The 26,425-nt window shown below is 41.6% G+C and overlaps 1 protein-coding gene across 2 annotated transcripts in view; it reads right to left on the reverse strand.

Moving 5' to 3' along the window:
* The window catches only part of dnah5 (dynein, axonemal, heavy chain 5), a gene marked incomplete at both ends in the record, with an annotated part of 80,131 nt that overhangs the window by 45,089 nt on the left and 8,617 nt on the right, over window positions 1-26,425 (reverse strand). The window contains 46 exons of one of the 2 annotated variants that reach the window (XM_079227091.1): window positions 585-761; window positions 1,064-1,305; window positions 2,452-2,598; window positions 2,810-2,963; window positions 4,045-4,152; window positions 4,400-4,534; window positions 5,126-5,320; window positions 5,922-6,109; window positions 6,334-6,441; window positions 6,793-6,863; window positions 8,402-8,574; window positions 9,324-9,548; window positions 9,685-9,897; window positions 10,393-10,549; window positions 10,689-10,852; window positions 10,965-11,118; window positions 11,203-11,402; window positions 12,011-12,103; window positions 12,247-12,394; window positions 13,479-13,717; window positions 14,015-14,077; window positions 14,314-14,532; window positions 14,744-14,979; window positions 15,129-15,253; window positions 15,346-15,422; window positions 15,737-15,879; window positions 16,567-16,660; window positions 16,802-16,998; window positions 17,128-17,382; window positions 17,473-17,650; window positions 18,310-18,455; window positions 18,730-18,820; window positions 19,749-19,829; window positions 19,991-20,197; window positions 20,350-20,463; window positions 20,537-20,744; window positions 21,658-21,743; window positions 21,968-22,075; window positions 22,693-22,719; window positions 23,094-23,309; window positions 23,393-23,515; window positions 23,963-24,070; window positions 24,204-24,317; window positions 24,421-24,597; window positions 25,036-25,173; window positions 25,518-25,736. In XM_079227091.1, the coding sequence (XP_079083217.1) occupies window positions 585-761; window positions 1,064-1,305; window positions 2,452-2,598; window positions 2,810-2,963; window positions 4,045-4,152; window positions 4,400-4,534; window positions 5,126-5,320; window positions 5,922-6,109; window positions 6,334-6,441; window positions 6,793-6,863; window positions 8,402-8,574; window positions 9,324-9,548; window positions 9,685-9,897; window positions 10,393-10,549; window positions 10,689-10,852; window positions 10,965-11,118; window positions 11,203-11,402; window positions 12,011-12,103; window positions 12,247-12,394; window positions 13,479-13,717; window positions 14,015-14,077; window positions 14,314-14,532; window positions 14,744-14,979; window positions 15,129-15,253; window positions 15,346-15,422; window positions 15,737-15,879; window positions 16,567-16,660; window positions 16,802-16,998; window positions 17,128-17,382; window positions 17,473-17,650; window positions 18,310-18,455; window positions 18,730-18,820; window positions 19,749-19,829; window positions 19,991-20,197; window positions 20,350-20,463; window positions 20,537-20,744; window positions 21,658-21,743; window positions 21,968-22,075; window positions 22,693-22,719; window positions 23,094-23,309; window positions 23,393-23,515; window positions 23,963-24,070; window positions 24,204-24,317; window positions 24,421-24,597; window positions 25,036-25,173; window positions 25,518-25,736 (7,041 nt within the window). The remainder of the gene's footprint in view (window positions 1-584; window positions 762-1,063; window positions 1,306-2,451; window positions 2,599-2,809; window positions 2,964-4,044; window positions 4,153-4,399; window positions 4,535-5,125; window positions 5,321-5,921; window positions 6,110-6,333; window positions 6,442-6,792; window positions 6,864-8,401; window positions 8,575-9,323; window positions 9,549-9,684; window positions 9,898-10,392; window positions 10,550-10,688; window positions 10,853-10,964; window positions 11,119-11,202; window positions 11,403-12,010; window positions 12,104-12,246; window positions 12,395-13,478; window positions 13,718-14,014; window positions 14,078-14,313; window positions 14,533-14,743; window positions 14,980-15,128; window positions 15,254-15,345; window positions 15,423-15,736; window positions 15,880-16,566; window positions 16,661-16,801; window positions 16,999-17,127; window positions 17,383-17,472; window positions 17,651-18,309; window positions 18,456-18,729; window positions 18,821-19,748; window positions 19,830-19,990; window positions 20,198-20,349; window positions 20,464-20,536; window positions 20,745-21,657; window positions 21,744-21,967; window positions 22,076-22,692; window positions 22,720-23,093; window positions 23,310-23,392; window positions 23,516-23,962; window positions 24,071-24,203; window positions 24,318-24,420; window positions 24,598-25,035; window positions 25,174-25,517; window positions 25,737-26,425) is intronic. The other variant, XM_079227092.1, reaches the window with a different exon arrangement.

Consider the following 26,425-nt stretch of genomic DNA (forward strand, 5'->3'; position numbering starts at 1 on the left):
AATCCAATATACTGTATATTCAATATATAATATATACAATATACTCTGATAAGAGTGTAGAAATCTACTCAATGGGGACTCCTGTTTAATGGCCGTTGACCAGGGAACACAATCCAGTACGTTCCGGCCTCATTTCCAGATCCAGACAAATGTAAAAATTGTTTGGGTTGCACTGTGTGTAAAACGATTCATCGTCCCTTCCTACTAGAGGAAACAGTCCGGTGGATCACGTGGCTCAATAGTACAGGTAGGCCACGGGGAAATACCGAACCAAAGGGTTTTTTAACATCCGTCATTGTCTCTAGAAACTGCAAACTGAGAGGAAAACCTCTGGGTTCTAAAACGGGCCCTAATTACACGGCCGAGCCCGTTACATAACTACTACTAAAAACTATCCAATAGCGTCCTACACAGTGGTCCTTTTCTTAGAACAGCAGATGATTCAAACTGCCAACCATCAATATGGATAGATGTTTTCCTCCAGCAGTTTGAATTAAAACCTCTTAATCACTGAAATACACAGCAAGTCCTGTCTGAGTGCACCCTGTCCCATGGATGGGATCCCTGAACAGCTGTAATCTTACCTTTGGTGGTATGAGTCCCTGCAGCATGTTGATGCACTGCATGATGACAAAGGCCTCAAGCATGTCCATCTTGAACTCCAGCGACTGCACACAGAAGCGGTGGAGCTCAGAGAAGGAGGCGGAGAAGAGCTCCCTGAGCACCTCTGCTTCCTGAGGGAAGCGTTTCTTCAACCAGCCCTGAGGAGAAAAACCACACCGACAGCGAAGATTATATTACGCTTCAAAGAACACAGTGTGTACGTGCTGTTGTGTAGCACAGTTGTGTGAGGTGTATTTCTAGATGCAGCAGCAATGTCAAGCCTTCTGAACCAAGATATGGAACTGATCTTGCGTCACCCTCAAGCCGCACGAGGGTACCGCAGATCTAGGTCTCGATGTTATTTTGCCCGTACATACTGTGTATACCGTAATAAGCACCACCAACATTTCAATTTCTGTGGAGGGATAGAAAAACACATCAAATCTTTTAGTCAATTCACCTCCAGTATCGGGCTCCAGTTGAGCACGGAGGAGCTCATGAACACCATTCCATTGCGTGAGACGGTGGCTGGAGAGGCATTGTCGATGTTATGTGGCTCAAAAACCACTTTGCAGTTGGGTGCCATGGGGATACGGTCTCCATTTGCCAGCGTAAGAGTTCTGTTGTCGTCTAAAACTGAATTTAAGTTCTCAATCCAGATTGCATCGACGGGTCCATCCAGGACGATCCAGATGTGCTCCCCTGAGATAGAAAACCGGGTTTTTGTTAGTCATACTCCTACTACATAAAGTGTTCTTCCTCATTTCATCTCTATGGTCAATGCACACATTGCTGAGAGCCAGTTTCGTTGGAACTCGTCAAATACGTAAGCTGGTTTTGTCCGATAAAGATCTTTGATGTTGCTGTCGTTTGTTTGATGTCGTCACTTTACCAAAGGACTCAGTTTCGAGTCAAAGTAATGTATAACTTATATGACTGCTTTCACGCACATGAGCCACCAGCTGCTTTTCTACACAGAGGTCCTTGAAATAGATCAGGCTTGGGATGCTGTTGCTGCATCTACTGAACCACATTGTGAATACAGTCTGTTTTCCCAAGATATTTCATTTCCTTGAAGAATACTCCACTCGGGACTCAGGAGTCCCGTCACAAATCTAAACCGCCTTCTTTTCTATACTGGAATCCTGTCTGATCAAAGCAACGTGGAACAGTTTGAACAGAAAGCATAAACGCATCCTGCTCTAACACATGCATTAAGCATGAGAACCAACACTGAATACATCAGATGTATATTTTGATACATAAAAAGCAAACACACATAATGTATATTCATACCCAGGCACACATGCATTTTAATGAAGTGTGTAGGATTAAGACTGAACGGAAAGATTACACATCTGTCGGTGCCGCTTTGAACTATGGATGTGAGGATGTCCCGGGAGATTTCACTGCAGAGTAAAACCGTACTGGTTTCCCCCAAAGTTCTCAGAGAAAAGGAACATATAAGTGGATTAATCATTTGAGGAATCATTTCTTAACCCAGCAGGAATCTCTCTCGTGTTTTCTCTCTTTCTCTGATGCTAATTTATCAGAGATGATGACATGAAACAAAGCTCCCTTATTTGCCAATTAAACACGTATTACAGATTGTGCTCATCTTGGAGCACACCTGTGATATCTGAAGATATTCAGGTCAATCATGAAGCATGTCTAAAAGGAAATAAAATGAAAATGCACACACACACACACCTTTGTAAAAATTGTTATTCTCTCATTTACACAAAATATGATAAATTGTTTTACATGACTTACATGAAAACGCTTAAATTTTTTATTCATGTCAGCTCAGCTCGATTCAAAGTATAAAAACACTATAAGCGACCTGACCTTTCTTTGCTCTCAGAGTTTTCCTCCACAGCGTAGAAAAGATGCCGTCGGTCCAGTCATTTGTGGCCACGTCCAATCGACCAAACATCTGAGGTGCCGTGATGGCTTTTGGGTTCATGCGCATCTCTTTGTGAGGCTGACCACACTCTGAGAAGACATGGACAGAAACATTTGACCCTACACTTGAACAGTAAGTGTATCTAACATGCCACATGTATTCACAAAAAAACACATTTGTGAGTTTTCTAAAGATGATTCTTGATTTGTTGGTCTTTTTCCTCTGACACACAGATACACATTTCAACTACGGTGTCATAAGTTGGTGTCTTTTTGGCTGAACACATGCACAAAATCCTACCCGTCATAGCTCTCATCAGCGTATGGATGCAAGTGGTCTTTCCGGCCCCACTGGGCCCGAGGGCCATCATGCCATGTCGGACCCTCTGCGTCTCGAACAGCTGGATGACCTTCAGCTTCCAGGGCGGGTGAATGATCAGACCTGCATCCTCGACCTGAGGGAGCACAGTTACAGGATACACATATTTACCACACTGAGCAAATAAGCATACAAATGGCTATGACATGTTCTGGATGGTACTGTAAGGCAGTGGTTCTCAAACTTATTTTGTCACGCCCCACTTTGGAGGAAGAAAAATGTTCGTGCCCCATCGCCCATGCTGAATTTTTATTGAAATAACTTTTTGTGACTCCTCCATACGTGCTTTTTCTAATAATGGATTAAAGAAAATTGCCATCACTTTCAAGTAAACCGGATTGCTCCATCAGACAAAAACAAATAACATGTGCAATCACTTTGTTAGAACAATGCAAATAAAGTTCTATCTGTGCAAAAAAATAACTAATATTTGGCAAAAAAAATTGCCTTGTGGCTGCAATTAACCTGTTTTGCAAATTAGAAAATCTGCAGCTCCGTACTAACCCCAGCAACTGTCGTATGGAGCTCATTACCAACTCTGTAAATCAACCCGGGGTTTCTTAATCTAGCCGTTCACATAAAGGGGCGTTTCTTTAAACTCTGAAGTTAGCTCGCTAACCTCAAACCCTGCTTTGTAGTACAGGCCTCTGGTGTTTGGCTCTGTTGACCACACCTGTTCGCATTGGGGTGACTGTGTTTTATTGGAACTGTCCTGTCTTTGAGTCATGCTTTTGACTTCCCTCTGTGCTTTCTTCAGCCTCGTCAGGTATTACAACAACAAGCGTACATTACTGCAAGGATGAGGGTAGAACGCACGACAATGCTGCAATTTAAAGATCTCACGTTGTCTCTATTTTCTCTTCACTGTGATTTCCACTGTTACTAAGGTTAGGTCCTCGACAAATGGTAAATAACACCATTTGTATTCCTTTGGGCGATATATCTGGAGGCGTTTAACAGTGACATGAAAGATACAGCAGTCTCACAGTCCATTAGTCTTTTGTCAGATTTTACTTAGCTTCTGCATTTCTCTCTCTCACCCTCTGTTTACGATGTCCTTCTCTACGCTCTCCCTCTTTCATCCATCGCTATATCCTGCTGCGTTTCTCTCTCCCTCGCCAACACAAGACAAACTCATCCCTCACTCCCGCCCCTACCTGCAAGTCGATGGCAGCCTCTAGTTCAGGGTAGCCTGCTTTATCAAGTTGGATCCCAGGGAAGAGGTCCTCAATCAAGCTCAGGAAGAGTGGCTCATCCTCATCGATCTAATGAAAACAAACGTGCGTATAAATAGACACAAGTTAGCAAAAAACACACATAAAACACTGAGAATGATTCATCTTAAATCAGTCTGGCTATTATCTTCGGTTACTGACTTTAGGTTTCTATTAAATACATTAAATGTATTATTTCTTACTCACATTTTCTCCTGATGGAAATGCATCAAAATTAATTTAAAAAAAAATCAAGATTATCTATTAGATGCTCTATTGTATTGTATTCTAGACTGACCAACTTGGATAAATTCATGTCCCTGAGGACCCTCATGACGATGGTGGACTCGGTGTCACTGGGGTTGGCCCGCTTGGCAGCTCCCAGGGTTCTCAGCACCGACAGGATGTTGCGTAGGCCAAAGTCATAGTGAACCTGGACAACCACAAATAGCCAATTAGATGTCAATCTTCCTCCTCATCATCATCGTCACAGTTTAAAGCCTCTGTAACAAGCATTTACAAGTCTATAATCTTATAATAAATACATATTATAATGTAGATGACAGCCCAACAAGTAATTTGACTACTAACCAAGAATTAAATTGTAGCTGAATCAAAGACTGCTGCCACAACAATGTGAGGCATTAAGCTTTAGGCCCTTTAGACATCTTGCATTATTTTCTAAACACGTATAAATTGAGCACTAATAGAGCAAAGAAGGCTCAGCACACATAGGTCCAAGTATTTGATCATCATCCCAAGCTGGAGCTCTTCATTCAGCAAAATGTTCAAAAAGAGAATTGTCCTTTGTTTTGTATATGTTGTGTTTTAGACCTAACAGTATACTGTTTGTTTATATTTATATTACTTGTTCTATTTTATTATTTGTTTATTCACTTGTGAGCAATGCTGCTGTAATCCTGTAATTTCCCCACTGCGGGACGAAAGGATTATCTTATCTTATATATTTTGTAATGACGTTAAACATCTTTTTTTTGCAATCAGATCTCATCCATTGTTTTACCTGTTTGGAGAGTTGCTCCTCACACAGCTTGTAAAGAGTGAAGAACTTGCGGGCCAGCTCCATGTTGTCTATGAAGCCACAACTGGCCAGTTTTACCCGAATGATGATCTGACGATCAGGAACCATCATGGCCACGGAGCGGAAGTTGATCTTCAGGTTCTCGGGAAGCTCCTGGCGTCCTGCATAACCTGGGTTCTGATTACACAGGAAGAGACTTTGGATTGAAATAAAATTGGATAAAACACTTGAATTATAATTATAAGGAAATGCAATAGTGCATAGTGTATCCCATAGGACAGATGAGCAGTTGCATGCAATTTGTATAATTTACAACATATACTGTATGTGCACACCCTACAGCGTCTCTTTGTATTTAAAACATGGAATTTTAAGTTATAAGAGTCTTAAGGTAATGCTGGAACTTTATTAAAGTTCATAGCACTATCCTTCAGCTCGTTAAATCCCTATGGACACAGCTCAGGCCCTCCTCTCCAGAGCCAGCCTTTGATCTCACACACACACACACACACACACACACACACACACACACACACACACACACACACACACAATCTCTGAACCCTCTCTCCACATGGGACAATTATACCACTCTTCTATGTTTAATGACTTGCCTTGGGATAACATCTGTACCAAGTAGATACAGTAATTACTGTATAAGGGTTATGATAATGAACAATATTATCAATACCAATCAGACACCTGTTTAGTATTGTACAAACTGACATTGCCCGCATCACTGAAAATGTCTAAATAATGGCACAGCTGTGTCACTGACCATTGTAAGGAAGATGCCAAACTCGGGGCTCATTTCCACGTGGTCTCCGTCAGTGAAGATAAAGTTTTTGCGACGTTCCTTCTTGCACGTGAGAACGATGGCAATCTGCTGGGCGGCCACCGACAAAACTGGGAGGTCGATGCGGTTGAACTCGTCAAAACAGCCCCAAGACCCAGACTGAGCCAGACCTGGAAATCAGACACAAGAAACTTGACAGTCACATATTGATTAATTATACTCAAAATATGGGGAATATAGCCAATTGCCTCTTGTGTGGTTCTGGTAGCTCATTCCAAACTCCTCAAACTTTGCACAGAACGTTGAGCCTTATTTAGGCTCCATCTCTAAACCATTTCTCGTGCTGCTTTATTTTCATTAGCATAACAACACAGGTTTGCCTTGTGACTCTTACCTTTAAATATTCTTCCCAGACCTCTGAAGTCCATCTGATCAGAACAGTTGAAGACCACGACATACTTTCCCAGACAGCGGCCCATGTCTTTCGTGGTCTCCGTCTTACCTAATAACAAAAAACACATTTGACACATCTCAATATGAGGTGCAACAATCTTAACGCAAAAAGAAAACCAAAGGAATTTTCAAACCAAAACATCTTAAACTCTCTCTCTAATGGTCTCTAGATAAAAACCCTCTCGATATATTTTGGGACCCTGTGGTGAGGTATCACTGCTGTAAAGCGACAAGACCACAGATAGATAGAGAGATAGATGCAATAAATATATTTTTGTCACCATTTCATAATCTTGGTGTCACTTTACTTTTACTTACATGTCTGCAGTCCTGTCTGAGAAAGTTTCCTAATTGGATAAAATCAGTATTTCACGGACACACTTTGAGGCCTCGGTCTCACCTGTCCCTGCAGGACCAGCAGGCGCTCCGCCCATACTCATACCGAGAGCCTGGGCGAGGGTGATGTAGCACCTGACCAAACATGGACAGAAAGGCAGTTCAAAGGCATGATAAGGTTAAAAGTTTGCTTCCTCACAAAGCAGCTTTCATTTCGCCCTCACATTATGTTCACACACAATGAAACTAATACAGTTGGATGTCGGGCACAGCTCGATGAGGCTGCCCCTGAGGCTGCTGGGGGATTCAGTATCTTGCTCGAGGAAACTTCAGCAGAGAGGATGACTGACACGGGGACCTGACCATCTCGCTAAATGCCTCTCTCCCTTTTCCCTGCACGGAAAATCAAAGTCAAACTACACCTGCAACTCACTGTGTCCTAAAAAAATAAATAGATATTTTTCAAATCACCATTGTCGCTTTTGCTTTCATGTGATAGCACTTCCACCTTTTACTGGTTTCTTCTTTCACATTCTCTGTCCTTCATCTTCTCTGCCACTACAACCGGTTTGGAAGAGTAAAGAGAGTGAGTGAGAGAAACCGGCACGGCACATACGAACGAAAGAGAAGGAATCAGGTATTATTTCAGGCGGGGAAAAGAAGGCAGTGAGAAGATCCGGGTGGTCTTGCCACCGTTGGCCATAAAGACTGCATGCCACTTCTTTGGAGAGCTGCTGTCTGCTGGTAGCCCCCTCCTTGCTGCTGTCTCCTCTCATCTCTTTCTCCTTGACTCTCATCTTGTTTCCCTCTGTCTCTTCTCATATGTCCTTCTGTGAGTGTATTAGTCTGACACCGGCTGCTGGTGGGATTCTGCCTACCTCCCACTGGCTGATTCCCTTCCTCTCTCCGTCAGCCATCACCTCCGTCCCTGACAGAGGTGATGACTACAGTGCAAGATTGCCTACTCGTCCTCTCTAATTTCTTCTCTCCCCAATCACACCGCTCTCTCTCTGCGTTTCTCTTACTCGTTTCTCCAGTCATTAGTCAGCCATAGTAACTCTACCTCTCCATTAAATATAGATTGATGATGTAGTGAACAATTTTAATTTTATCTTTGGCAAGTAACTCTTTTGGAAGTGATGACGGTAAATTGCTGCTGAGAGCATTTCAGATGACAGGGAGGCCAAAGTGAAAGGCTCAAGCAGAAGCAAGTTTGTGCATTTGCATTTGCAGGTTTTGGCAGATGCCATGTTGAGAAAAAGTAATGATGGTAATACGTTTGGAGAGTCTCTCCTTGCAGGCATTGTTGACGGAGTACTTAGTTGTACACAGAGGAAGTAATGGAAGTAGTGTTAAAGGTTCTCGCATCCATAAAATGTAATGTAAAGATGTGTGGAATAATATCTACCCGAGCAGAGAATGGCACTCTGTGCTTTTAGTGCACGTGAGCAGCTGCTAACGTCGTTAGCATGTTGAGAGCTATTTGCATGTCTAGCATATCTAGGGTCTCCACATGCTCCACATGCCCTTTAAAACATGAATGTGAGATTTGTTTGATCATTTTACATTACTTTGCTGGTCAGTATAAACATGCATACAATTTGAATGATGGCTTCATGAGAGTGTGTGTGTGTGTGCGTGTGTGTGTGCTGTGTTCATGGATGACCATCTACCTGTCAGTCAACGGCGTAATGACGAGCCTTTCAGTGCAGCCCAAGAATTCATTCTGGTAGCTAAAGCCCACGTCTGTGATGTTGATGATCATCTTGTCCGAGTCCTCATTGAAGTAGAAACGGCACTGCTTCAGCCACTCAAAGTCATTGGGGCTTTTGACATGGAGCCGGCACTGGAGGGAGAAGGAAGGAAGGTAAGGAATGAGGGTAAGAGTATAGTGGAGGTGAGAGATAAAAGCATGAAAAAGAGGGAAAGAGGGGTTAAAGGGTCGGACGCATGAGTGGGCATGAGGTGACAGGAAGGTTACATTAAAAAGGTGGAAAGAATGGGAGAGGCAGGTAAGGAGAGGATGAAAGAACAGAGGTGAGAGGTAATAAGATGAATAGAAGGCGAAAGGAAGATAAAGTTGAGGGGAGAAGGATGCCAAGAAAGAAATACGTTAGCCGGTGAATAAAATGAGTATATGGAGGAGTACAGTGGAAAGCAGCGGCAGAATAAGCAGGGTGATGAATCGAGAGATGAAATACAAAGAGATAAAAGGCATAAGCAGGATAAAGATGATGGGATAGAGCGGTTATTATGGGAGAGCGAAGTAAGTTAGAGGAAGAAGAGAGAAAAACGTATTTTTGAAAAAATTGAGAAAATCAGAGTAGAATAAATGCATAAAGGTACGAGGGGATTACAAAATAATCAGGATTTTTATTTTATTTTACTGCACACCTGTTATATTCACCTTGGAGACCAGCCACAAAATGTACTTCAAAGACTGGCCTTTCTCTAAGTCTAAATATCACTTGTCAACCAATGAAAACACTTTGAAGAGCAGGAGATTCCTATTAGATGAACTGGGGAGGAGCTTGTTTGCATTTAGTATATAGAGCAATAACTCTATATATACAAAAAAAAAAGTTAAATACTGACCAGGTCGTCGAATATATCCCTTTGGTGGACATGGATGGTGATGAGGGTCTCGTACTTGGTCCTTTCCATGGCGCCCAGGTCTCTGGTGGTCATGTCAATCAGTGTGTTGAGCAGATCCAGGAAGAGCTGGTTGGTTTTGGGCATAATGCGGCGGTCATACCGAGCGTTGGTCAGAGCCTCCTCGGAGTCCCTGGTCCATATCATTTGAATACCGAGCAAGCCCACCTAGATCAAGGTAAAAGCTACGTGGTCATTTACATTGTAATACTTCCCCAGATTGACTGACAATGACAGAGTAATGCTATGGCCCATGTGTTGAAATATAAGTGGATGAATTCTTTAAATCTAATTCATGATATACCTGAGAAGGGAAGGAGTTGAGGAAGTCGATGAGCTGGAAGCCAGAGTCCTGGATGGTCACGGCAGCCTGTCGGATCACCAAGTGCAAAGACCTCTGGGACTCCTTGAGCAGAGCGTTGAGCCAAACCTCAACGTTCCCCTCTGCTGTGACGGGACGCTCCAGCTCCACGGTCTCCCCCTCCCGGGACGATACAGCCAGAATGCGATCGTATATCTGAGAGGAGAGGAATGGCATGTTTGATTCATTAGAATTATAAATTGATTATCATATTTCCTTTGAGAGAGAGAGAGGACCGAATAGGACATCATGTGTATCTGCTTTCTTTCTACCAAATTCAGATTAGTCAATGGCATTTTTTTTACAAATCTTTTCAGTTCTGCAAAAAAAAAACGCCTTGTCAGAGGCGTTGAAAGATGCTGTTGCTCTACAAGATATTTTTATTGTCATATGCACAGATAACAGGCAGTTATTCTGTACAATGAAAAGCTTATTTTGCTGGGAATAAACTTTAAAAGGGAAAAAAAATCAAAATAAACTTAAGGCAAAAGATTATGAATAAAAATAAAGCACAAAATATAGTAACAGTATTGCACAGAAATATGTATAAAGTGCACTATGCATTGCTACAATACGTATAAAGTGTATAAAGCAGGGAGATGAGACACTGACCACTCATCACTCTCTTAAGGAGATCCATGAAAACTTCACCTTGTCGTGGAATCGGACACATTTGATGTTGTCGAAGACGTTGAGAAGGTGGGCCTGGATGGTGTGTGAGTCCGAGGCCTGGCCCAGGATCTCCAGCAGGGCGGGGTCAGAGACGAAGAAGAAACGAGGAAACAGCAGGCGCTTCTTCTCCAAATATCTGTTTGACAGCATGTGACAAAAATAAAATGTTACCTGCAATAAATAGCCTCAAAGCACCTTGCATTAGACTCACACTTCAAACCTTCATATTGTCGTGAGGTGTGTGAGTTACTAAAACGTGAGTCCTCGGTACCCACCCTGTGAGTGACTTCTGGCAAATCTCCAGCTGTTCCAGGAGGTGAGGAAGCAGCTGCCCCATGGTCTCATCTCCCACGCATGACTGTACGACATTGGGCATCTCATGGGCTCGCATCATGATCTTCACCCACGATTTGTCGATGTTGGAGAAACGCTTTGCTTCCTGAAGTTTGAGTCACATTATCAGGATTGTGTTCTCTTGTTGCAACAATACACACTTACATCCGCTAATATATATATGACAAATATGACTAATTCACTGTGACTTAATCTACCTTCGGCAGCTGTTTAGCGATGTCTCCACCCACAAACACAGCCTCCAGGTAGATCCAGAGGTTCTGGACGGTCATCCAGTTTTCTATGATATCAGTAGTGTTGGAGAGATTCTGAACCCACTTCTGAATCTGGGCTTTAAATGGAGTGTTGTACCTGGGAAATACGTGACATGCATGTATGCTTAACATATACCACACATCAAAATACTAATGATTATGAGGGTCAACACAAACATACCTGTTGCTCATTAGAGACCCCAAAATCATCAGGCTGTCCTCCATGCTTGCAATGATCTCTGATGTGCTGTCTCCTCTCAGCAGCAGCTCTCCGCGGGTTTTAAAGTTGGCAAACGTAAAGGTCTTATTGTCCCACTCAGCGATCACCTGCTTCAGCTTCTGCTCAATATCACGCTCTTTCACCGCACTGATACAGATATCCTGCGGAAAAACACCTCACATGTGTTAAAAAAGCAGCAACACGAATGGTAGTGGCAAATGAAATATCAGAAAATACATTTTCAATTCCCCGCAGGGCATTAATACATTAGTATATACAGTACACGTCGGAGGAAGAAGAAGAAAATGTGTACTTTTTGGTTAAATTTAGGTGATGAGCACAAAATATTCCAGTAAGAAAGCTGATACTCTATATTATCACATAATATTATATATATAATATTAACCTTTTTGACATAATTATCAATAATCATTATCCATATTGATATTATCACTAAACATCCTTCCATTAGATCATCATCATTGTCAACAATATTTTGAAGCTTCAAATACTTTGACTAAATAAACAATGCTAGTATTAAAGAAAAAATGTAGTTGGTGCAAAGATTAATTCTCACTGTATTGAGATAATTATATTACGGCATATTGTAACATGCATTACATACATTTCATCAAACTGAAAAGAACATTAGTAATATTCCTAAAATACTGTAATTGTTGCTTTTGAGTCACTGTTTGCTATTAAAAAATAAAGGCACTTTTACAATTCTCTTGGCCTGCATAGGTAGTAACCTACTATTCCTTCTTACCTCAATCTCCTCTTTATACTTGAGCAGAGGAGCCTCCATAATGTTGCGTAGCTTGAAGGTATCAGATTCCACCTCAAAGGTATGCCCAGTCACCTGAGCACAAATCAGATAGACTTGTTGGTCAAAATGTGGAAATTATTGCCGTATTAATTCCAAATGTCAAAACAGCAGCTATTATTATTACTGCTATTATAAGTACAGCAGTAGGGGTTGATGATGGCCGGTCATTCACGAACCTCAGTGATTCTCTTCCAGTGGCGCGTCATCATCGCCTTGTTAGTCATGAGCTCCAGCAGGGGGCAGCACTCGTTGAATTCATCGATTGTTTTCTTCAGGTCCATGAAAGCCTGCCACTCCTTGAGAGCACGAGGCAGCTTGCGACACCTGCAGTTAAAGGATACGATCATTAAAACCCTTTAAAAACAGGGTGCGAAAATCCCTCTGCGCCTATTATCAGACAAAAAACAACAACATATTATCTCCGGAACCACGTCGTTGTTTAACTTCAGTTAAATTGCTACAATACCGCAACACTTGTGAAAAGATACATCTGGTGTAAAACATAATTAAAGTAACCGTTAAGTTTAAATACTTACGTAAACTCAATTTTTTTAACCGAACGACACAGTTTTTTGACTGAAACTCCTTTGAACACCCAAATGCTATGTTCTACTGTGGTTTATTGTGGTTTTTGGGAAATCTTGATCATAGTTATGATCATAATATCTTTTAAAAGTGATTTTTTTGCAGATATACATTTTTTTCCCAAGACTTTGCTGAACAAATACATACAATAAACACAAGTATTGGAATTAATTTGGGGTTCCTACGACGACTCAAACACAGGGGAAAAGAAAGAAAAGATCTAGAGTTCAAAATTGGTTCCAGGGTGTTTAAAGGGTTTTAAACTCATGGCTGTCTTCGATAGAGATTCATTCCAAAAGCTGAAAGTGTGTGTCCTTTTGAGACGCACACTTGGTGCACAGTGTACCCAGACCAAAGTAACGCTTCTAAAACTGATCAACTGCTGTGTCTGCACACACTCCCCTTGTGACTGCTAGCAGCCGACAACCTCCAACTATTTTCACACCGTCAGGAGAACACAAAAGCCCAGACATATTAAAATGCAGTTTTCCTAACTTGTATTCTCCGAGCCTCTTTCAGTGCAAGGATGACAGTGGGTGAAGTCAGCCCCTTTTTGACATGTCACAACAGGGTAAACACAGGTGGTATTGATAAAATAAATGATGGTGAGTGTCACAGCCATTGCAGCAGTCCTGCCACCACCCGTTGATCAGTGAAATAGTGCAACAACATTGGTAGTGTATCATTAAACCCATGTGTGTGTGTAAACAAAACAGGGGAACAACTGACAGATAAAAAGCTCCATTTCTACCAGGGGTCTACACTCAACTGGGAATCTTTAATCGTAGTATTAACATGAATTTCTTTGTAAATAAACGTCTACCTGGTCTGAAAGTCCAGGAGCTCGTTATTGATCTTCTCAATGTGGATGTCGGCCCAGAGGATATCATAGTAACCGTTGACTGTTTCGATGACATTGTTGTAAAGGCCATACAACTTCTGCAGCAGAGTCAGCTGCTTCCTGATCTCTAACAGCTGGGGATGCTGGGTAACAGGGAGTCCAAACAGCTCCTCGCCACCTGTGTACGTAATGTACTTCCTGAACAGGTTGTCAAATTGATTCTAAACAGAGGGAAGAATGGCAATAAGACATCACAAATCAGTACAATGAGGAAAAATGTAAATTACCCCATGTTCATACATTGTACAGTCCAGTCCTGTCATTTGCAATGAATACAAATAATAATGTAAAATAGGAAAAATACATTCCCCATTGCTTATAATAATAATAATTATTATGTCATGTATAACTAACTTTGTGGGGAAACAGGTCAATTTCCAGATCCAATTTACAAGCATTCTTACTGACTAAATATTGAACTTAACTATCATGCCGAGCTCAGATTGTCAAATACAAACCTGGAACATGATGAGTCGATCGCTGGCATCCTGAGGAGCTAGCCCCACCACCATGGGGCCATCCTGAATCAGGGAGGATTAAGGAGGTCTATGAGTACAGCAATATACTTAATTCATGTATTAATTATTTGTGTCTGCATTCGGTATTTAAAAAATCCGGGTCAAATTGTAGAAATGTTATCAGCCCAGATGTAATGTAAATGAAATAGCTTGAAGAGGAGCAGGCATAATACAGCGGTGGATGGCCTTTCAGTGTTTGTGCACACATGCATTTTTATCTTGCATTCTTTGTCCCTAACCTTGTCATAATCCTGGTAAAAGTGTTGACAGTCTTCCAGGAAGGTCTCCACGTTGCTGACCAGCTCTCCTCTGAAGTTGGGCTGCAGGGCCACCAGCTCATTCTGCACCTCTGTGCTCCGGGCCAGCAGCTTCTCCCAGGTGTAGCGCAGGGTATCCACCTTATCGACCTCCTCTTTTGCCACCGACAGCTCATACTTGTGAAGCATGGCATACGACTCCTGTGAGGACGAAAACATATGCTGAGTATTTCACCCGACATCTGCGTATCTTGGCATCACTTTGTAAAGTAATCAAACGTTTTACATAAAACATGTAAGAGCTTCAATTCCTACTCACTATAAACACTCCAACACTGCTGCAGCGCTCTCATGTGTATGGTAGGAGGTCTGAAGCTCCCATACTGCATGAAAGACCTGATGTTGTGCTTACCTCTACGGGGCCGACTTGAAAGTCAATAGATATCTGTTGCTCTCTGATCTCCTTGAGTGATGCCATGGCGATGCGGATGTCATCCAGGTCTTTGATCTGCCGATTCAGTTTCTTTCCGGCTTCATCAACAAAAGCAAAGATCTGCTCCATGTCGGAGCGATATTTCCTGTTGCAGTACAGTCCGTAGTCCACCATCCAGTTCTTGGTTTCAGCAGTGAGCGACATCTTCAGGTCCGCTGGGACAAAGAAGTACATGTGAGCATGCATAGATCAGTGGTGGATCGGCTGGAAGTCAATTATATATTCCAAGTTATCAGTAATGAAGAAATAATATAATTTCCAAAGTCAGCTAGTAACAGTTCCAGCTAAGTATTGCAACTCTAACCTGTGAATAGAGCCAGAGCTCCGACAGCAATGAACTCTGGCTCAGAGTTTATTTCCAGCTCCAGGTCTCGATAGAAAATAATCTGGCTCTCAAACTCTGACAGCAAGGGGCTGCCCTGAATAAATCTGTAAAAAAAACACAGGCCAAAAAAAGTGTTGAAAACTAAACTGTTAGTTCTCATCGGTAAGAGACAGAAATTAATATCAGTTTATCGCACTTTCGCATGGTGTCTTCGCGGTCCTTTCTCCAGATGTGATGGTAACGGCTGAAACGGTCCAGAGCAGTCATCACTTCCTGTGAACCAATGTATAATAGCAGGTACGTGAGCAATGGGGAGGTATTAAACATGCACTATTTAGATTTGGGATAAGATACGACAACGTCATTCTGTATATATTGGTGGTGATGTATATTAAAAAGCAGATATACTGAAAATTGCCTATTGTACAGTGGACAAACGTAGCATTGTTGAGAAAGAATAGATATTTTTTTAAACAAACACTGTATAGTTTAGATTCAGATACATTTCAATAATTGCTGTATGATTGCTAATTGATTTCTCTTTGTTCTGTACCTGTTAGGCCCAATTGAAATTGAAGGGCCTGTACCTTTTTGGTGGAGCTAATGGAGGTGCTGAGAACAGACACCAGTTTGACGATCTCCTTGTTGTCGGACACACTCTTGTAGTAGTTTCTAGCCTGGAACGGGATAGCCTGGATCACAGACGCTGAAATATCCGAGATGCTGCCGTCTGAAAAGTAAAGAGTTTGGAAAACAGAATCTATGTTGAGTAGACGGGACAAGTATAATTACAAATCAATACAGGGTTGATCGGAGAGTTGGAATCTTGTAAAAAAAAAGTTGAGTCGTGCAGCTTGAGATGTGGACACTAGGGAATGAATCCTCCATAAAATGCCTGTTAAAACGTTTCTCAGTGCTTACATTTACCGAATTCATTACGACTTTAATCTCCAGGGTTTTCATTGAGTTGATCACTGGAAAAGTGTACAAACTATTCTCTGATTGACATGGAACATGTTGACATCCAACTTTTCGATTCAAATCAATCACCCTGCAACTTTTATCATGGAACCTTCATGTTTCACAACATTACCTCCGCGTTAGCCGGGGTGCAACGTGACTGAAGGGGCTGCTCTTCCCAAATTAGATATTAAAATGGCTTTTGTTAAAACATCTTCCTTCCAAAGCCACTGAAATATTCATGTCATTTTCATCAACACATTTCTGTCTGCTCCTTGGCAGATTTGGTTTTGCTCTGCTGAGCTGTGAAATAAGGAGATGTGAGTACCAGGTGACTGTGGTGCGGCAGCTAATGATTAATGTTCTGGTCTGCATGTTCCAAACAATGTGGATAACTCTCTCGAAACTCAGTGTTGCGTTGTGGCACTGCGAGGTCAGGTCCCGTGTCCTCTCTTACCGGCCAGGCTCCTGTATGTTGTTGCTCCGTCCTCCGACTCACTCTCAGAACCGTCCTGTTTCAGGACCGTCATCCGTCTTTCATTCATTTTTCTCTGGAAAAGGGAAACCCACGTAAAAAAGACTGTGAAAGAATCAGTCCAGAAAGATTGGTTGCTAGTTACAATTGTGGGAAGGCTGGGTATTCAGAAGTATACATCTGTTACTAGTTGCTTTCTTCCTCAGGTCAAACCCACCTTGGAGATCCTGTCTTTGCTCCACTGGCTGACGCCTTTGTTGACACTGACTACACACTCCACCGCCTTGTTTAAAGCCTGTTGGACCTCCTCCAGAGCTGGAACCATGGCTATTTTAGGGATGGCGAGGGTCACATTGACTCTGAAGATTGCCTGCTGACTGCTGTTTTTTCCCCGACTGGGCGAGTCAACTTCAGCTGCAGGGAGAGAGAAGAGCCGTTCTCATACAGTATGTGATTCAAAAGGTGGACATTTTAGGTGATCAGTGGACAGAACAGGAAACAAACAACCTCACATGCCAGATTTTAGATACTGAGAACACTCACCCAAGAAGTGCGTGAGCGAGGAGGCGTGAATGCGCTTGCGCAGCATCTCCAGGGTGTTGCGTGTCAACCTGAGCAAAGCATCCACGTTGCGGTGGTTGAAGTAGGAGAGCAGCTCCTGGGCTTCCTCCTCCATCACTTCCATCAAGTCCCTCTTCTTCTTCTTCCTCACCAAGGGAGAGGAAGGGCCAACACTGGCAGGAGGGAGCAAGGTGTTTCTAGAGAAGAGGCGGCCCTCTGAGCGGCCTTCATCTTCACCTGAGATGAAAGAGGTGACATGTTTACAGTGAACAGGAACACCTTCAGCTGCCCATTGTAATTGATCTCAAAAGGAAACAGTTAGGATACCTTCGCTGTCAATGTGGTCTATGGTCTTGCTCCCAGCGCAGCTTTCTTCTTCTAGCTTCTCCACCTCCTCCTTCTGATTGTGGTCAAACTCCAGCAGCATGTTGATCAGTTCATTAGCGGCCTCCTCCACTAGTGAGCTCTTAGTGTGGAGACTCTGGGCCTGTCTTATGCACAGGTCCTATACAAATATGTATATATATGACATATCAAATGCCAACATACTTGGCCGATAAATAATTCTAATTCTGACATTATAGGCCATAAAAAGGAGCAGTGCATGGACACCCCATGGCTTGGTTTGGTATGCATGAGTCAATGTGCACTTCTCATCATTGTAATGCACAATATAATGATTTGTCATTCCCATGACAACTAAGCCAGCTATTCCATCCCGTTAATAAATCATGATTGATGACCTGTGACCTGTACTGCTAATGAACCACTTTGTGCTCATCCACAAGCAGTGCCACAGGAAGCATATAGCAATAACCTTAATGGTGAGCATTTTAATATATACATGTTGTACAAAGGTCTCCATTAATGTAGTTGATAATTGGATTAATGGCTTCAGGGAAATAAAAATACAATATATATATATATATATATATATATATATATATATATATATATATATATATATATATATATATATATATATATACACAGTTTGAGAAGAAAATGCTTAAGAAGTACTTTAAAATGTGTATGTAAGCATAACATCTTTCAAATTATAGCAAGCAGGTCGGGGGTGTTGCATAACTTAGAGGGTGAGCTCAGTAAAACCATAACCACAGACTTTATACTGCTGTTTGAAACAGACTGTATGAATGTAATTACCCTGGTGGTCTGAACAAACTCCTCACAGGTGACCGGTTCATCCTCTGGCAAAACACACAGTGTGGACCCACTCATCTCCTGCAGCACTGCGTCTATCCTGAACTCCACCAAGTCGTTCACTCTGTCCATCAGCAGCTCCAGGTCACCTGGAGAGGAATGAGAAGGGGAGACGGACCGATGAGGAGAGACAGAAAGGACGAGAAATGGAGGACGGGAAAGGGGGGCGAGAGGTGGAAGACGGAGCAAATAAATGGATGAAGAGGACATGTGGAGCATGGAGAGGGACAGCGTTTATATACTGCATGTGAGCATTACTTATGAGAACACACATGAACAGCGAGTACACAAGAAATCAATTCATTTAAATCTTCAGACGCTGCCGGCTAATGCGGGTCATTGATCTCGCTGGATTCTGCTCACCCAAAGCCTTGTCAATGCGGCCGAGGTACTTCTCTATGTTCAGCGAGGTCCAGTTGATGGAGGTCAAACCCGGCTGTATGGCCTCATCCACCTGCCAAGTCAATGATGTATGCTGATGCACTTTGCACAGGAGCTGATGTGCAAAGTGCATTGTCTATGACACTTGTCATAGATTCAAGCACGATTCAAGAATAGCACATGAAGTCAAATGGAATGAAAACCATAGCCTCCATAGCGGATTACATCTCTATATTCTTATAAATACCTGTAAATTGTATCATAGCTTTACATATTAAGAACCCTACCCTGTTTAGTATTCAATACAATCATATCATTGTTATCATTTATTGACTCGCTCATTATTGCAATGCAAAATAAATTGTTATCATTAATTACAATTTAGACTGTGGGCAGCTACCTAACTTTAGTTTGGGCTTTTTAAAGTGTATGATCATTTTGGATGTGTTAATGCATATGGATTACATTTTAACAAGGGTTTAGTTTTTTTGGGAAGTTCAAACTAAGTTCCTTTAATAAGCGTATAATAAAAATGTCTCAATTTAACTATTTTAAACCACAATGTTTGATCCTACTGCCATTGCAGCATGGCTTCACAATTGTAGTTTGTACTATTTTCCACCAGATTGAGCAATTTTTTCATAATGGTTGTTATTGTGTTTTCATACAACAAAAAGCAATAACATTATGTAAATATGTAAAACTGCCACTTTAAGGGTTCAATGAAAATGAATGCATATTTAATAAGTATGACCAGGACTGATGTTGGCTAAAAAAGATAAGTGAAAGTGGACATAATATATCATTTTATGGCAGTTTTTATATTTTTGTCCTCTAAGGATATCAGAGCAATGTTTTCTGAAGTGTTATTTATAAATGTAATAATCATAAATGTATGAATACAGTACCACTATCCAATAAATAAATAAACAAACAAATAACATGCAGGATATGGACTATAGTTTAAATGCAACTTGAATTATATCTTAAGCACATCTTACCTTCGCGACATGCGGCATGGCAAGCTGTTCAAAAGCAGACTGAATCTTTGACCGCACTCTGGTGTTCTCACTCAACATTAACTGGAGGAAAAAAGATACAATGTTTAATGGAGAATGCTGTAAGTGCAATTTAAATAACTTACCTTGATGTAATGTATGTACCATTTTATGTTAGGGCTTTCTAACACAAATGTGTGTTTAAGTTGTACGTAGTTGCAAATGTGTATAACTGTAATATCCACCTGTAATTTGTTGTAGTTCTTTTTCAGCGTGTCCTGTTTCTGCCGCAACAGAGCGGCAAATGGTGGGATCTCCAAATTCATCCTCGTCATGCAGTTCGCCTCCCTGATCTGTGTCAGAATCTCCGGGTCAAAGTTCACAAACAAGACCCCCGTCTCTGGAGATCTGACCAGCAGAGAGGCCTGCAGGCCCACCCGGGCGTCCTCCATCTGGGCAGGAGGCGTCGAGGGAAACACACGAGAGAACGTTAAGCAGTGAAAAAGAAAAGACCAAGGGAGTTGGGTGTGGATCAGAGGGGAGGAACACACACATGTGCATGTTGTGATGGGACTATTAAACAGCCATATTTTATTCCGCTTACCTTTTTCATCCAGCTGTGATGGTAGAGAATCTCAAACTCCAACAGGACCCTTGCAACCCTGTTAAAGTTTTTGATGATCCTCTTGGCCTCTGGTGTGGAAAGAACCCCAGGATGCTACACAGAGATAGAATGGTACTGCATAACTTAATAACTTAAAACAACACAGAGGCGTGAAATCCAATAGTACCTGTTGAAAGAGATCCATAGGACCCTGGATCCTGCTGGACAGCTGCCGAGCCCACATGACCCGGCCCGCCACGAGGGGCATGTCCCGGCCAATGGGCGGGTCCAGCTTCTGCCTCGTGTAGATACGGGAGACCATTTCAATGTCCCGGCCGTAGTTCTGCAGAATGCGCTGGTACTTCTCTTCAATGCCGAGGTCTGGGATGCCCAGTCTGATTTTCAGTGAGTCCGAAAATAAAAGTTGTATTAGAAGAAGACAATCACAAAGGATGGGAATAGAACAAATAGAGGTTACACCTGCTTTTTGTTAAGCCATGGTCTAGTTCTCAACCTTTTTTCAGTGATGTACCTGTGGTGGAAATTATCATAAGTGCTTTATTCTTAAATGTGGAGCTGGGCAAACATAATAATAATTGTTGATGGATAAAACTCATGTTGAACTATTTTCCGGGGTCAGAGCTCGTCTGTGGTGACGAGCTCTGTCCATTCAATTGAATTATTCCAAGTTTCTGTTTAATAAATGCTTAAAGACATTCAAGTGTTTCACACAGCATTTATTTTCTCTAAAGGAGATTGATAAGGTTAATTCATTTCCATTACAGTACCCCCTGTGGTTATTTTACAGGTCTGAAATTTCTTTTGGTATTTTTGCTTGATTTTTTTTTCTAATACACAGCGCTGTGTAACTATTTGTATCGGATTTTTTAATTTATGCTCATTTAAAATACATCTAATCCCCCTGGAGTGCCTTCACAGGTGTAAGTAATAACTCAACAATGGGACCATTCCTTTAGATATAGCATTAAATAATGTCAGTGAGCTAACATGCACAAAAAAGGACCCTGGAACTGGCAAACTTTTGGAATGCAACAATTATGTTTCTTGTTACACCTCTGCTTAATTAAGGTGATGAAATATCCACAGTGAGAAAGGTCTATTCATAGACCTGCTGGTTTTTTATTTCAGCAATTTGATAAGGTACTCATTTATACCTGAGATGCCATGCGAATGCAATTAACCTTTACTAATTAGCTGGTAGGATAGAGACAAGTTTTCCAGACTAAGAAGTCTTTGTTTTTAGATGAAACCGCATTGGATGATACAAAAAAAAAAAAAAAAGGTTACCTTTCGAATTTCTTCAGCACATTTAAAGCTCTCTCTGTATTTAGAATTTTTTCAAAGGTGCCATCCATGAAACTCTTCAGCTGATTCTGGAAGCACAATGGTAAGAACAAATATTGACAAAAGAAAAAATACAAATCAAATACAACCCCCAGAATGCTTTTTTATGTACAGACGTGTACTATTAATGACCACATCAATCCCAGTATTTCCCCATCCAACTTCAACCTGAGCAGATCCCTGATCAGCACTATGTGGATGTACAATATGGAGGAAACTGAAAAATGTGTTGTGTCTGTAAAATTTGACTCACATGAAGCTCAGATGTGCTTTTGCAGAATTCTTCATAGTCGACATCAAAGTCAGTTCTTCTCTGGTCAAGGAAACTGTAATGTTTATTCTTCATGTTCAGCACAATAGCCTATCACACACACACAAAAGCATAAAACATGCATTAATATTCATCAGTTTGAGTAGACCTTTCTTTTTAAAGCCTCTTCAAAATTAGCCTATTTGTTCTGCTGCAGTCCAACTTGAGCTGGGAAATGTTGCTATTCTGCTTTTAAATCTTTTTAACCCCAATTCTTTGACTAGCTGTGTCATCACTGTCGTCTTAGTCTGGGAGTTTATCTGGGTTTTAAAATAGCAAAGGGCAAGCAGAGTGCATCGTGGAAATATAACACCAAATCTGAAAGCTTACCATAAATAATCTATACACTGAAGAGTTAACTGTCAACTTCTGTAAAAGGAGATGTCTGCAATCTATTTTAATCCAGCTCCATCTGGTTACTTGGGCCATGAGATGACTGATTGAACTGCATTAAATAAACTGGACAGTATGCTAGACATTTGCTAGTAAATGACTGGAAAAAAAACTCTTGATGAAAAACAAATGTTGGAGTTGGTTCTCTGTTCCATGCAGTTAGTATCCTCATACTGTTATCAGGTGGGAAAAGTTAATGTCGATGAATTCAAACACTTTATTGTCAACTATGAAAATGGGCCATGCATTGATAAAAGACTGCGGTGATGAATTACCTCCCATTTTGCCTGCATATCTGCAGTCTGAGCATCCAAAGAAGCAGAAACAAACACAGCTCACATTAATATACTCTCAGGGGAAACATCTCAACACCAATGAGACAGAGTGATGCAATTCAAGAAACTCAAAAGCTATTTTCTATGAACACATTCCAAGTGTGACTGTACAAAAACATTTTCATCAACATTTTGCACATTCCATGCATGGAATTTACAATAAATGTGACACTTGTTCTCTTCCTTGTTGTATTCTTCGCCTCCCTGACATATTGAAAAATCAATGAATAGCAGAAATGCAGCCTTCAGGTGGCTAGAAGTGGCATTTCACCAGTTAATGGAACGTCTCCCTGTGTTATCATGAATGTCTTGACAACAATGTGATGTAAAGATGTACCCACTTGAAACCTGGTGGCCATGGTCTCCAGTCCTTCTATCTTAGAGTCCTGCAGGACAGAGTAGGTGGAAATGGTGCAGAACATTTCCAGGACCTTGTTGAGACGTCGCTGGAACGTGTCGAACTTCCCAAAAATGTACATCTCACTGAAGTCAAACTGTCTCTCTGAGGGAGTCTGTTCCAGCTTCTCCTTGATTTTATGGAAATACCGCTGATACTCCTGGGAACAGTTTCACAGAACCTGTCACTTTCATCCAATCAATATATATATAATAAATTAAGTATTCCACCAATGAGCAATACCTGGTTTAGGTGGATGGCAGCTTTGATTTTGTCCGCTACAACTTGCTGAGGCTGGTCCCATATTGAATTAGAGGCGTTATTAGTGATGTAGGCTTTGCAGGCTGTAATCATCTGGTTGGTCACCTGAAGGTGAAATATAGATATGCATTTCATTCTTTGTTAGCCAAAACAACTTGCAAATATGCATTGAGTTAAAGTAGCTAAATATTAGTGCACATATCATCATGAGCAAAGATGTCAAAAGGTCAAAGGTTCAATAAGTGCACTAGTGCTGTTATTTGGTCCATGAACTATTCTGATGTCATTTGTACTCTGTGATGTTAGAGATGGACATTTTACAAACACTTTTGTTCATAATTATGTTTTTCACTTTGGGTTATTGGAACAATACCCTTAGTAGGCAAACATTGAATGTTTCAATGGTTCATTTGATCCATCCATAAAAACATGAAAACCATGTGCAGACAATATGCAGACTGTGTGCAGCCGCTTCGTTGAATCCTATTGTTGATAAAAAAAAATAATCCTCTTAATCATTGTTGCATTGTGCGGAACAGCAGCCGCCCATACCTTGACAAAAAGCGATGTAATCTTTTCTGACGTGTTGTAGTAGCGAGAAATACTGTGAATCATCCTGATGGCATTGATCAGCCCTGGGATTGCATCCACCATCGACACCTGGGGTGAAACCGGAAATAGCTGGTGAATTGTGTTTGTGTAACTCCCAGTTAAACATGGATACAGTACATTTGGTTTGCATTGAATTCAGCAGACCACTTCAGCTCTAAGGAGATTAAATGTGCTTTCTCACAGGGTCACTGTTGTAGAGAGGGTCACAAAACTTCTCCAGGCTGTAGAGGTACTTGACGTTGTCTTTGGCCTCATTGGCTGCGTCAGTGATCCTGGTGTCCAGTTCCCGCCATGACTACAAAATGAAATATAAGACTGTGTCAAAATATCATCTTGAAGAAAAACAAGAATGAGAAGAAAGGTGTTCATATAGTCACTCAAACCCGGCAGTGACTGACCTTTATGAGTTTAGATTTGGCCATCAGGAGGACACCAAGCACCGCCTTGACATCGGGGCTCTTCAGTTGGTCCAGAAGGTAGTTGAAGCGTGACATTCGTTTCTTCCAGTGGTCCAGCTCAGCCCGAGGGCCGAGGTCATCAGCCTCCTTTCTCAGCTGGTCACTCTCTGCTAGAACCTGGAGAACAGATATACTTCATGGCTGCTCACTTTCCAAGCAGCATCTCTGCAGTTTACCCTTTGCTTTCTACGACTCTCACATTTTACTGTGGCAGTTGTGCATCCCTCCCCAATGCACCTTGAATTAATTTGGATGATTACATGTTTGAGTTTGAGAAGCATCTATAACAAACATAACATATGTCAAAGATAAAATAAGAAATCTTAAAAATGTTAAAGCATTCTTGAATATGGTGGGCAGCAAAAGTACTATCATATTTAATAAAGTAATACACTTTGCATCTGGCCTTCCAGATAACATGACGGACATGCTTCATGAAATATTTTGCACATATCCAGAATCTGGCCACAAGCTACTCTGCACAACATTACAGCGAGTATGATCCATGTGAAACGCTTTCAAACGACATCCCACCTATTGCTGAACACATCTCACCTGTTCTATCTGTTTGATCCAGACTTTCATGCAGGCCTCTATCTTTTCTGTGGTCTCCGTGCTGTTGGCTGCTGCCATGTAGTCTGATGGGCCTTTCAGCACCCGCAGGTCAAATGTGTCACACTCTTTCAAGGTAACCTGGAGGCAAGTCATGACATGCTGCGGTTATTTCTACTCCGGTGTCTAGAATTAATTGTGTTTGTGGATGGATGTGCCTGTGTGTGCTCACACAAGGTTCTCCACAGAACGGATTTGAAAGTAGAGGCTGTGCTCAAAGCCGGCTGTTTATAACAGCCATTATTTGACTCTATTAAGACAAATAATGTGTTTGTTTTTTATAGTGCACAAATATTTAAAACAGCGTTTGAATAAAGTAAAAGGTGTTAAGGTGTTTCTTTGTTGGGCATTGTATAGCTGTTCTGAATTAAACTCACACATTAAGAATCAGACTGATCCTTGTTCTCTAACAGTCTGTTCTTTACCTTTTCTTGCAGGCTCTCCTGTGCTCCAGACAAAACAGACACAAAGCTTTCCAACGATGATATGAAGTCCTGTTTGACGGCCTGGGCCTGGGGACTGGCCGGCTCCCCCCAGCCGTGGTTCATCTTCCTCAGTGTTGGGATGAAGATATCGGAGAGCAGCTGCTCCACACTTTTTAACAGACCCACCTCCGTTGTGTCCAACATGTTGAAACTGACATCCTAGAAGGAGATTAAAGTGCACACATGTCCAAAAGGGCCCAACTTTCTGCCGAACATATATCCAGGAGAGCAATGGCTCTCACAACAGGCTTTGTTTAGATGTAGGTCTGCCTGTACAGTATGTGGCTCAGAAAAGGAAACAAACATTCCTAAATCCCCAAGTCCTGTCCATGTAGATGCATTGAGCTCACACTGGATATAACATATGAAGCATTTGATCCACAGAGGAGGTCAATGGCAGGGGATGGAAAGCCATTAGCTTCATTTGGGAACCCAACAGCATTGGGTTTGATGGGACAAGAGCTCAGTTTGGTAGCAAAGAGACCTTTAAGTTCCCAATGGAAAACTGAGTTCCTTCCAGATGCATGGATATCACATACCGATAAGGGCAACAGAGAGTTTGGATTAAAGTACTTTAAGAGCCACCTGATACACACTGGCTCAAATGGTAACGGGGATAGTGCATCTCAAATGGTGAATTGTAGATCTCATGATGGAGGAATCTGTTTTGAAACCACCCGCAGCATCCAGAATATTTCATTAAACAATAGACAAGGGGGCATTGCCTCACTATCAACTTCCCAATTCAATGTGGCAGAAATAACCATAAGAAAAAAGCTCAATGATAAAAAAATAGAATGTTGCCTTCCCTTTATTCAGAAGACCCTGCTACAATTGCCAAAGGGCTA

The sequence above is a fragment of the Taurulus bubalis genome (assembly GCF_910589615.1).
Source record: "Taurulus bubalis genome assembly, chromosome: 12".
NCBI classification, from domain to species: Eukaryota; Metazoa; Chordata; class Actinopteri; order Perciformes; family Cottidae; genus Taurulus; species Taurulus bubalis.